The sequence below is a fragment of the Pleurodeles waltl genome, chromosome 1_1, assembly GCF_031143425.1.
Source record: "Pleurodeles waltl isolate 20211129_DDA chromosome 1_1, aPleWal1.hap1.20221129, whole genome shotgun sequence".
Classification (NCBI taxonomy): Eukaryota; Metazoa; Chordata; class Amphibia; order Caudata; family Salamandridae; genus Pleurodeles; species Pleurodeles waltl.
Window position 1 is genome coordinate 980,984,987 of NC_090436.1, and position 12,947 is coordinate 980,997,933.

Consider the following 12,947-nt stretch of genomic DNA (forward strand, 5'->3'; position numbering starts at 1 on the left):
ACAAAAAGATGATGGACGGAGTGCTGAACAATGCAAACACTCACCCCAGTCACAGATCTGGGTTTAATCCATCGTTCTTTTGCTCACCATGCCCCCCCCAATTTGGACCCAGCCATATGCAAATCAGTCTTGACCCTGTTCCTCATGGGAACAGTCCAGCCCGAACTGCCAAGCCAGATCCTGACTGGACCGGAAACAAGCATCCTGGGACCGGTTTCAGGGTTTCACCCTTCATCAGCCAGGCTAGCTTGAATCCAGTGGCACAGTGAGCAAGGGACCCACGTCTGGGCATACCCCACCCACTAAGGGTAACTTTAGCAATTCAAAAGGATGATGGACGGAGTGCTGAACAATGCAAACATTCACCCACATTCACCCCCAGTCACAGATCTGGGTTTAATCCATCGTTCTTTTGCTCACCATGCCACCCCAATTTGGACTCAGCCATATGCAAATCAGTCTTGACCCTGTTCCTCATGGGAACAGTCCAGCCCGAACTGCCAAGACAGATACTCGCTGGACCGGAAACAAGCATCCTGGGACCGGTTTCAGGGTTTCACCCTTCATCAGCCAGGCTAGCTTGAATCCAGTGGCACAGTGAGCAAGGGACCCACGTCTGGGCATACCCTTCCCACTTAGAGCAACTTTAGCAACACAAAAGGATGATGGACGGAGTGCTGAACAATGCAAATACTCACCCCCATTCACAGACCTGGGTTTAATCCATCGTTCTTTTGCTCACCATGCCACCCCAATTTGGACCCAGCCATATGCAAATCAGTCTTGACCCTGTTCCTCATGGGAACAGTCCAGCCCGAACTGCCAAGACAGATACTCGCTGGACCGGAAACAAGCATCCTGGGACCGGTTTCAGGGTTTCACCCTTCATCAGCCAGGCTAGCTTGAATCCAGTGGTACAGTGAGCAAGGGACCCACGTCTGGGCATACCCTTCCCACTTAGGCCAACTTTAGCAACACAAAAGGATGATGGACGGAGTGCTGAACAATGCAAATACTCACCCCCATTCACAGACCTGGGTTTAATCCATCGTTCTTTTGCTCACCATGCCACCCCAATTTGGACCCAACCATATGCAAATCAGTCTTGACCCTGTTCCTCATGGGAACAGTCCAGCCCGAACTGCCAAGCCAGATCCTTATTGGACCGGAACAAGCATCCAGGGTTTCACCCTTCATCAGCCAGGCTAGCTTGAATCCAGTGGCACAGTGAGCAAGGGACCCACATCTGGGCATACCCTTCCCACTTAGGGCAACTTTAGCAACACAAAAGGATGATGGACGGAATGCTAAACAATGCAAACACTCACCCCCAGTCACAGATCTGGGTTTAATCCATCGTTCTTTTGCTCACCATGCCACCCCAATTTGGACCCAGCCATATGCAAATCAGTCTTGACCCGTTTCCTCATGGGAACAGTCCAGCCCGAACTGCCAAGCCAGATCCTCACTGGACCGGAAACAAAGCATCCTGGGACCGGTTCCAGGGTTTCACCCTTCATCAGCCAGGCTAGCTTGAATCCAGTGGGCTTTAGTGTTAAGGGAAGGTTAAAGAGAAACACACCACACCAGTGAAAGGCCCATCACAGGAGAGTACCTTTTCATGCCTAAATTGTTGATAGAAGTTGGCAAAGCCAAATCATTTTTGTAGTTCCTTCACACTGATAGGTGCAGCACATCCCAGAACTGTCTTCACCTTGTCAGGAAACATCTTGATAGCTAGTTCTGATATACTGAAGCCCAAGACTTTCTTCTTCTCAAATTCACACTTCACTAGTTTGGCAAACAGCAAATGTTTGTGTAGTCTAGATACCACCTCCTTAACATGTCTCTAATGGTATTCCACAGAGTTTGAGAAAATTAAGGGCCTTATTATGAGTTTGGTGGTTCAAGGACTGGCGCTTGCACGGCCATGGAAAGGCTGGTGGAAAGCCGGTGCTGGGGGCCACAGGGGGGCCCTTGCACTGCCCACAACTATGTTGTGGGCAGTGCAAGGGGCCCCTGCTAGCACCTTCGGAATGCGAAGTATGCATTGCGAGGGTGCTGGTGTGCAACAGCATTGGCCTTGGCTTCCTAAGGGAGCCGAGGCCAATGCTGCTGCATTGTTACCACTGGGCGACTCTGAAAAAATAATTAAAGTGGTACAACTGTGGAATGGGAAAGGGATGGAGAAGTTCAAAATAAGCTTAAATTGGTGACAGAAAGGAAGGGAAATGTGTTGAATATAAAAGAAAAAGTAAGTTATAGGCAAATACAATGAATTAGCATAAAGGAAAGAAGAATGCAAAGAAGACAAGAAAGAAGGAAAGTTAAAAGGAAGTAGGATAGAACATAAGCACAAACGAAGAATGGAAAGAAGGATAGATGGATGGAAAAGGAAAAAATGTGAGACGGAAGAAAATAAAACTTGGAAAAAGTGGTAAGAAGAAGAAAGAAGGAAGAAACAAAGAAATGAAAATGGGGGGAAGAGAAAGAAAGGAAAGCAGAAAATAGAATGAACAATGTAAAGAAGAAATGAGGGGGTGGAAGAGTGGTGGAAGGAAAGAAAATACTGAATTACCACATGTAAGGAATTCAAGAAGAAAGAGGGATGTGAGAAGTGTCAAATGAAGGACAGGAGTATAATAAGAAGAAAGGAAGGAATAAGAATGTGAGAATGGGACTAAAGAAAGAAAAGATGGAAAGCAGGAAGAAAAAATAAGCATGAATATAAAGAGGACACCTGAACGAAGAATGGACAGAACAAAAGAAAGATGGAAAAATGGAGTAAGAGGAGAATGAAAAGCGAGAAAATAAATAAGTAGAATGTGGGAAAGAAAGATGGGGAGAAAAAAGGAAAGAGCAAATTAAAGAAAGAAGCCATTGATGGTAAATGTGCATTTATTTTATATCATGTATAAAATGCATAATTCGAAAGCTTTTTCCACTGGGGAACAATGCCCACTGGCTCCTTAATAGAAAGGGTCGTGTTCGCTCACTTTGCTTGAACATTTTGTTCCATGTGCGTCAAAGTGGGGAGTATTTTATTTTTCTGGCTACTCCCTTGGTTGGGAGGAACGTACAATGCATGCTGTGCGTCATAACATAGCAAAGAAGCTGCATCAGAAAAGTGTTGTGTTCAACTTGATCCGTCCCGTCCGACCAGGTTGACCCTTGGTGCCCTGGCCCACCGTGTAATGATGAGGTTGAATCTCAATGCCAGACAGCTTTTTTCTTGATCGCAGCTGGCTGGCAGTTAGAACATCTGAGATGGTTCCGGGCAGGATGGGATCGCAGAGATGGGCAGTGCAAAACTGCAGCCTGGGTAGCAGCTGGGGTGGCTGGAATTCAGAGGCCACTGGAATTTGAGTCAAGCGATTCCTCACCCTGCAGCCCTAGTTAGTGTGCTTGGGGTCAAGCTGAGGAAACTCTACTGCAGATTCTGGTGATCTGCTTGGAATTAGTCCGACGCCACTGGGTTGAGTCCCACTCAGTGCTGAAGCTGCCAGCACAGTGTTTGGTGTGACTTGCGCAATGGTGATCTCCCCTGCCATTCTGTGCCCATTTGCCCCAGTCCAGACAATTACCCATCCCTGTGCAGCCATCACAACTCAGAAAAATGTTGTTCCTCATTGAATTTCACTTACTGGATTCTTGGACCAATTCACACATGCCACGCATCCCTCCTTCGTAAATCACCTATTTCGGCTTTCCAGTAACAGGCAGCTACACCTTTTGCCACAGCAACACCTCTTAACACCTCTCCTAACCCTTAACAATAAAATACATAGGGATTGCAGTCTATGAAGACAGCCTCCTATAGACCAGTGGTTTTCAACCACTGTTCCGCGGCACACTAGTGTGCCGCGAGATGTTGCCTGGTGTGCCGTGTCAAATTTCTGCCCACTAGGGCGGCGGGCGCCGGACTGTAGGGCATTGTGAACGGGGGACCACGTCCATGCCAGCGCCAACCAGCTTCTCGCCGAGAAAGCCCGTTGCGCGTTCCCATGTCTCCATGGGAACGCTCCGGGCGTCAATGACGCGTTTCCCTGTTTCCAGGGAAACGCTTCAGGACTTCCGGGGGAGTGGTGAAAAGGGGCCGGAGCCGAAAGAGAGGGAGAGCACGACGAGGGCAGGACGAGACGAAGGAGTCTCGTCGAGGAGCGGGACGAGGAGGACGAGAGAGCGGCGGTAACGAGAGACAAGGAGAAGGAGGTCTACCACGGAGAAGGTAAGGTTACTGTGGTCTAGTTCTAAAACATGTGGTCTGAATGCAAAAAGTTAGAGAAAACCATAGCAAGGCTGCCAGGTCTAACAGTATTATTGTTGTAGTTACAGCTAATTTTAGTAAAATTGAGTGCTCAAAATTGAGGTGAGCTACAGCGAGTTAATAAGAATTAAAGATGTATCATACACCTCTTCCTCTCATACACACCAAAACACAAGTTGTTTCTCAAGCAGAGTACCTAGGATTCAAAACTAGAATGGCACTTACCTCACAGAAGGAGTCAGAGTCACAATTCATTGCGTTTTTCATCTGAGGCATCATGGATTCGTTCACCGGGGGCATCATGGAAGTGTTCATCGGGGGCATCATTGAAGATTTCATTGGGGGCATCGTGGTGGAATTCATGGAGGAATTCATCATGGAGTTATGCATATATGTACTTTTATTCTGGTAACATTGAGCCCCATAGCAATGAAAGTTCCAGCACTTTAACTGTAGAAAGATGACACAAACCACAGGTGTTTCAGGTGATTAGAAAGATAAGTGGTTCAGTGCCCTAGATTAGTCACAGTGTGTGGCTTCCAGGGACCCCGATGCTGCATAAACTTGCTGCAGAGGTGCTGAACCAATTTGATGTCTACGTAACCAGATGCTTCTAAACCAGCGTCTCCGAGGTTTCAGATTGAACTCAGTCTCCAAAACCTGATACTTGACCCTTGAAACTGCGCCGTTAGTGTTAACCTGTGCAAAAAATACACCTGTGCCATGCCTGTACCATCACCTGTGCAATGCCTATTACTATAAAGGGGCTTCCACTCTAATAGGCCCCCGGCACATGCCCGTGAGTCACATGATCCGTTCTGGGAGCAAGATGTAGAAACCACGCATTCATTCATATAATATTGTGAGACAAATTAAGATGAAAAAAAAAAAATCAAAATAGCAATAACCATTGTGATTTTTTCTGACTATTACTATGATTTTTATTATGCAGTAGTTTGGAAAGTTTATTATTCAGTACTTATTATTCATCGAATAAAAGTAAGGGCTCGCCTCTTGCACACGGGCGTTCCGATCAGATCCGCCTGTCAGATCTGATTGGATGCCCTATTCAGCGCTATGGAGCAGCGGATGTCAGCTGCGGAGACGGAGCTGTCATCCGCCGGCTCAGCGGGGATCAGCGGATCGATCCCCGCTGAGCAGAGAACGGTCCGCAACGTTTTTGTTTGCCATTAAAGAAACAAATATTAAACCATGCTTGAATGTCGGAACTGGTTACTAAAATGTTTGAATCCCACCACTGATGTTAAGGACTATAAATAGCTCCGGTGTCACTGTTACACTAACAGGAGGAGGACAGGAGGAGACATCGCAGTAGATCGCCGATGAGCAGAAGAGCGCCAATGGATCTGGATTTGGAGGAAACATGAGCAGAAGAGCACTGACTGATGGATCTGGACAGCGGCTATCTGGAGGAGACAAGCGCAGTAAGTACTGAGTGACAGTGAGATACTGCAGTGATGGACAAGTTTTTGAAAAGGAAAGAACTGGACTCTGAACAAAATTTGGAGCCAGATGAGAGCCCAAGTATGAGTGGGGATCAAAAGAAAGCAAAGATGGTTAGCTCAAGCAAATTCTCTGGCACAAGGCAATATAGCGAAAGCTATATTTCATTTGGATTTACTTTCACCGGAGATGCAAACAAACCAACTCCACTGTGCGTGGTGTGTGGTGAAAAGCTAGCTAACAGTGCTATGGTCCCAAGCAAACTTAAACGCCATCTCCAAACGAAACACCCTTCGCTTCAAAACAAGAATGCAGACTATTTTGTTCGCCTGCGTGAAAACACGGAGAAAGAGGCAACTTTCATGAGAAAAAACACAAAGGTAAATGAAAGAGCTCTTAAAGCTAGCTATCAAGTTGCTGAACTTATAGCCAAGTCAAAAAAGTCGCACACTGTGGCAGAGACATTAATACTTCCCGCTTGCAAAGCTATTGTACAGGAGATGCTCGGACCTGAAGCAGCTAAGGAAATAGCCAAAGTCCCTCTCTCAGACAACACAATTTCCAGACGTATTAATGACATGTCTGCAGACATCGAAAGTGTGGTTTTGGAAAAGATCCGTATCAGTGAGAAATTTGCATTGCAACTTGACGAGTCTACTGATATCAGTGGACATGCTCAACTCTTGGCCAATGTGCGTTTTGTTGATGGTGATGCAACTAGAGAAAACTTCTTTTTTTGCAAGGCATTGCCAGAAAAAACAACAGGAAAATAAATTTTTCGGGTCACATCAGAATACCTTGAACAAGGAGGACTTAAGTGGGAAAACTGCACAAGTGTCTGCACCGATGGAGCTGCAGCCATGGTCGGGCGCACCAAAGGCTTTGTAAGCAGAGTGAAGGAAAGAAATCCAGATGTTATTGTTACGCATTGTTTTTTACACCGTGAGGCCCTCGTAGCCAAGACTTTACCAGCAGACCTAGTTCATGTGTTGGATGATGTTGTGCGCATGGTAAACTTTGTAAAGTCACGACCCGTGAAAACTCGCATATTTGCAGCTTTGTGTGAGGAGATGGGAGCGAAGCATAAAACCTTGCTGTTTCATACGGAGGTCCGGTGGTTGTCGCGTGGCAAGGTCTTGGTTCGTGTGTATGAGCTGCGGGAGGAACTTAAAGTGTTTCTGATAAATGAGAGGTCAGATTACGCAAAGCTGCTTGCAAGTGATGAGTGGTGTGCAAGGCTGGCATACCTGGCAGATATATTTCATCATCTGAATGAACTGAACACACGAATGCAAGGCCGAAATGAAAACCTGCTTACAAGTACAGATAAAATAAATGGATTCCGTTCAAAGGTGCAACTCTGGCATCAACACGTGGAAAGTGGCAATCTTGAAATGTTCACACTCACCAAGCAATGGCAAGGTGTTCACACTGCTGCACTGTGTGAGATAATAGTTAAACATTTAAAAACTCTCGAGGAGAAGTTGTCATTTTATTTCTCTTCAGTCTCCACTGAATGCCTTGACTGGGTTAGGGACCCTTATAGCTCAGCATCAGTTGGTGGAAAGGACATGACTTTACAGGAGCAGGAGGAACTAACTGAACTGAGACAAAATCGTGGTTTCAAGCTAAGATTTGCTGATCTACCTTTGGACAGTTTTTGGTTGGATACTGCCAAGGAGTTCCCCCTTCTGGCAAACAAAGCTATTTTGACATTGCTCCCATTTTCCACTACATATCTGTGTGAGATGAGCTTTTCAAGCATGATTGCTATAAAAACTAAATACAGAGAGAGACTGAGAGCTGTTGACGAAGAGCTACGTGTGTGTCTTTCTTCGATTCCAGCCAGAATATCAGCTTTGTGTTCAGCTAAACAGGCCCAGGTTGCGCACTGAATAAAGTATTTTATAATTTTTCATATTTCTGTTTACTTACTATTTCATAATAAAGTAATTATAAAATACTTTCTTTGTGTTTATTTGATTCCTATTCAAGAGAATTACTTTATATATAGTCAATATAGGCACAGAGTTACATTTTTTAACATTTTCTAATGGTGGTGTGCCTCGTGATTTTTTTCATGAAACAAGTGTGCCTTTGCATAAAAAAGGTTGAAAAACACTGCTATAGACAATCAAATCGGGTAAATCCCGGATGATTCCCCCTTAGACAACTGCCTGCAGAAACAGCTGGAGCTTTCTACTTGAAATGCAAAATGAAAAACAGCTCAGGACACAGGCAGCCTGATTTCGCCAATAGCAGGATGTTTGTTCAAAATACAGCAAATCTCAACAAGTTAATTTTCCTCAAGGACCCTTCTGCTGTCATCTTCTCAAGCACAAGTGGTCTAGCAGGATTACCAGAAAATATTTTTTATTTAGGTTTTTGTGGGTGTTTGTGGTTTGTTTGGGTTATATGGAGGGAAGTAAATGTAATTTGAATTAACTGTTTTAGTTATTTCATATTTTTGTTTTTATGTTTTTATTGAACATGTTTAATGTAAAATATGATTTCCCATTTATTGCTACATATATTTTTTTTGTAATTGATTTTGCTCAGCACTTATGAAGTTGCAAGTTTATACATAGCAGACGATTTCTCCAACACTTAAAAACAAAATTATGATCCATCTTCCACACAAAAATACTAGTCATACAGCACAAAACACATTTCAGTGTTCTCTAGAAAACAGTTAAGAGTTGGAATAGTATGTGTAATTCTAACAAAGTTCAACACTTTCCGTATTGTTGCATACATTGGAGTGGGAATAGTAAATCTAATCCCTCCAAACTCCAACAGTTTCTCTACTGATGCTAACACTAAAGTGGGAATAGTAAATCTAATCCCTCCGAAGTCCAACGCTTTCCCTACTGTTGTTTAGACAGGAGTGGAAAAAATAAACCTAACACCTCCGAAGTCCAACACTTTTCCTACTTTTGCTTAGATTGGAGTAGGAAAAGTAAATATAACATCTTTTTTATATTTTGTTTTTTTTAAATGTTCATATTATTTTTAGATATTTTAAATATGTTTAATACATTATTGTAATTATTTGTATAAATACTTGATGAATGCATTTTCTTCTTTTAATAATTTTTATACGTTTTTAAAATATTGTTTTTACGTTTTGTGTATATTATTTTTAGATTTAGTGTACTGTAATAAAGCAATTTTTATATGTTTATATAAAATTCAAACTAGGTTCCATTTTTGGTTATTGTATATATGTTTGCTAATTCTCACTTTATTCTATTGTTAATATTTAAAATTAAATGTAAATAATATTAAATGTAAATAAAAATGTGTATTTTTGTTACTTTATTAATAAGCATATATATATTTCTATATACATGTTAATACATGTATACATATATATATATATATATATATATATATATATATATATATATATATATATAATTAAATACATGTTTAAAACTATTTATTTACCATTATATTATTTTTAACTAGTTAACTATTTTAAATAATTTACTTTAAAGTCAAGTTATATATATATTCTTTCTTGTTTCTGGTCAATATTCTCTTCCACAATATTTTTGACACAATATTTTGGTTGTTCCCATTATAAGTATAGGACAGTGGTCTTCAAACTTTTTAATGCAGCGCACCCACAGAAGAAAAAAAAAATCTTTGGGGCCCCCCTTCAGAATTTTTCACAATTAATATAATACATTGGCAATGTTTAAATATGTCCCAACGTATTTAAACATTGCAGTTAAGTTACGTTACTGTTTAAAAAATACAATCATATAAATTATACTAAACATACTGTTGTGGTCAGGCAGGCCTTACTAACGAGTAAAAGTGTCCACAGTGTGATTATTAGAAGTGGGGTGGAGTTTTTGAAGAGTATTTGGAGTCTCTTCTCTTTTGACAAATACTCCGAGCTTGGATATAAATGATGAAACATATTAGTAATGGCCCATTACACAGTGATTTACTGCTGCTCATTTTTTAGGTTAAACAAAGCTCTGTTATCAGCATGATGCTTATTTTGGCCAGAGCCTGGCGCCCCCCCGGGATAATTTGGAGCCCCCCCAGAGACCTTACCCCCCAGTTTGAAGACCCCTGGTATAGAAACACTATATTGTGGTAAATTATATTTTGACACAATATTTGTGTTTTTCAATATTTCTGTTCAGTATATTCTGTCAGACAACATGTGGTAAAACTTCCTGATGACAAAGTAATTGTATGCATGTTTAAAAGCTCCTTATTTTAATTACTGTCAACCCATAGGGAAGCTGGAAGGGGTTGCTTTTTCACACAAGGATTCTGAATATTGGCTGCCTTTTTGTATTTAATATTTGATGACAGGGGTGAAGACTGAATGTCATGGATCACATGAGGATATTATTATGTAACACCTCAGAATCATAAAAAGGTGTACTATAGGTTTCACACCACTGCAGAAGGAAGTGTGAGAAAAATGTGTTAGTGTAGTGTGCATGGGCTCCTTATGAGGTATATCAGTCTGGGTAGGTGGTGAAGTAGGTGTGGTCAGTGAAAGGCATGAGGCATGGTGTGGCCAGCTGGTTACATGACATTGACAGGGTGGGGTTCTGGAAGAGGACAAGGGATGGCTGTCAAATTCACATGCTGGCCATTGCAGCATCTTGTGGCAGCTGGAGCTCATTTCTAACACTCAAATGGCTCTAGAGTTGTCTATCTTTTTTAAAAATGTACAAACTTTGCCTTTGCACTTAAGAACCTTGCAAACCTTTGGAAAATGTGAAGCTGAGAGTCATATGACTTTTCACACTGCAGCTGCTTTCTACAATAATGCATGCATTGAAGCAGGCTGCTCAGGACTTTCCCAAAATATAATACTGACTACAGTACTGGTGTGGAAAAAAGAACAATATGCAAAAGTGATGAGTCACATTCTTTTGATAAGCTTTTACCTTCAGGTTTTGATTACTAATTGTAAGCTCTTTTGTGAATAATGCAAAAAGTAAATCAGCTGGATGCAGCCACACTTCTTTCGCATATTTTATTAATTCAATGTATGTATTCCCTAACAGACATCACACACTTGCTTATGTAACTTCATCAAAGACAGTATACTTCTTTGGGGTTAAAGAACAGCAACAAAGAAGAAATGGGGACATGCTTGGCAGATACATGGCACTACCCATGCAGTTGCCAGGTAATATATTGTCATACTGTATGATTACGCTCCCATTTATCTGTGTAAGTTCTTTAAACAAAGATTCAAATTTTTTATAAATAGGCATTTACAGTTATTTTGAGAAATTATTGAAAACTACTTGCGTATCTGTGCCTTACCCACTCTCTCATCTACACTGCCTGCCAAGAAAGATCTACTAGTGTCAGGCAAAGTCCAGGTGAGCAGAGTGGCACAACTTACATTCTATATACGGTGGAGTACCCTGTCCCATAGTGGTGAAAATCTTAGGCATTAAATGGTTCCTTTGAAGTGGGCTGTTTACCTGTTGAGTTGAAATTCATCATCAGAGCAGGCAGTAATGTGTTTAGGCTGAAGGAGATACAGGACAACAGCTACTGCCAGGGACTTGAACTGCTCACTGTACAAGTTTAGCAGCCTTCTGTAAAGTGTGAAAAGACACAACTGAAATGTAATAGGGACTTGGGTCACAGAAAAGATATGGACATGCATCTGTGAGGAGAGGAGGAATAGGTGTAAAATAGTTGAAGGTAAATGGTGAGAGGGAACATGAAACACTCACCTCCAAGTTTCAGAAGATTTTTTTCTTTAGTGGTCAGGTCTTTGCAACTGTTGGACAAATAGTGCTATTGCAGGTGGAAGGATACAGCCACAGCTGTTTGGATGATGTGCGTCAGGGCTTAACTAATGGGAGAATGAGTTGCATTTACAGAATTCATGAAGTAGATTACATACATATGTGAGAGTGAACAAAATGAATAGAGAAATAGGAATAGTAAATATAAGTAAAAGAAGATAGAACTATGATTATAACAAAATCTAAAGATTACATCTAATGTGTCGGATAGTGTGGGTTTCAGGTTGACATCGTGAGTCATGCGGTCATGCCTCATACCAACACCAACAATTTTCAATTATTTGAAGTAACCAAGATACTGTTCCCAGTGGGGTTATGCACAGCATGTATTGTATTCTATTATAATTGCATTTATATAGCGCTTACTACCCATGACAAGGCATTGAAGAGCTTTACGACTGGCAGTATGCTTCTCCGGTTACCAAAGGATTAGTGGTTAGTCCAGTTTTTTTGGGGGGTTATTGATGGTTATGCGAATTAATTTTGTGCTGTCATGGACATCATTTCATGCATTTACTTAAGTTTGTTTGTGGTAGAATAAATTTGTAGGAATTTGGTTGATCATTAATAGGGGTATGTGAGTTCATGCGGACGGTTAGTGGGATTAATAACTTAGATAGAGGGGATACAGGGGTATTCCTTACAAAAGAGTTTGTTATGATCTTTGAAATGAAGTTCGAACAATTTGCAGTAATACAATAATAGCGATTAAGCAAACATACATATGACAACGCAGGCTGTTTTCAGATGAGAAGACATGTATGATTGAGAAGTTGGTGAGGTTTATTTGAAGTAAAAATGAGAGGCAACAATCAGGAGTTTTAATTCAAGGTCAGTTTTCATGCATCCTCCGACTACATGCCTTTTGTTGTAGCATGCAGTTGACGGATGCAACACTGTAGAAAGAAACAACGTTATTTTCATCTGTTACAGAGCTCTATTAGGCACTAGATTTAGATGAACAGTCTGTCCACTGCTCAGCTACCACAAGACAACTGCTTCAGCATAGACATCTGATCAGCTCAGGGGTTGGATGTGTAAAGTAACGACTGGATGTATATACTGGGAAAAAATACAGAGACTTACACAGCGCTGAAGGAAGTAGTAACCTCATCATCATAACAGCGTGAAAGAATGTACAGGGGAAATAATGCCAGCATTGAAAAGGAAATTCTGAAAATGCTGTTCACCCATAAAGACCTTTCACTGTATTAATTACAAGAGCAAAGTGGATCCATTTGGATGCCCCTGGTTTTGCGCAACTCAAGACTGGAGAGGGAAGACCCTTCCCCGACAATGGAAATGCACTGTGCTCATTCCAGTGGGAGGAAAGTGGAGACCCTGACACTAAAGTGAGGGAAGCGGAGAAAGGGCCACATTATGAAACTCTTCTGATGACCTTGTCCGCA

General features: G+C 41.6%; 1 protein-coding gene across 1 annotated transcript in view; it reads left to right on the top strand.

Annotated features, from left to right (window-relative positions):
- Positions 1-12,947, top strand: part of HERC5 (HECT and RLD domain containing E3 ubiquitin protein ligase 5) — a 315,041-nt gene that overhangs the window by 60,401 nt on the left and 241,693 nt on the right. The window contains exon 7 of the mRNA XM_069230254.1: positions 10,777-10,901. Coding sequence (XP_069086355.1) covers positions 10,777-10,901 — 125 coding nt within the window. The remainder of the gene's footprint in view (positions 1-10,776; positions 10,902-12,947) is intronic.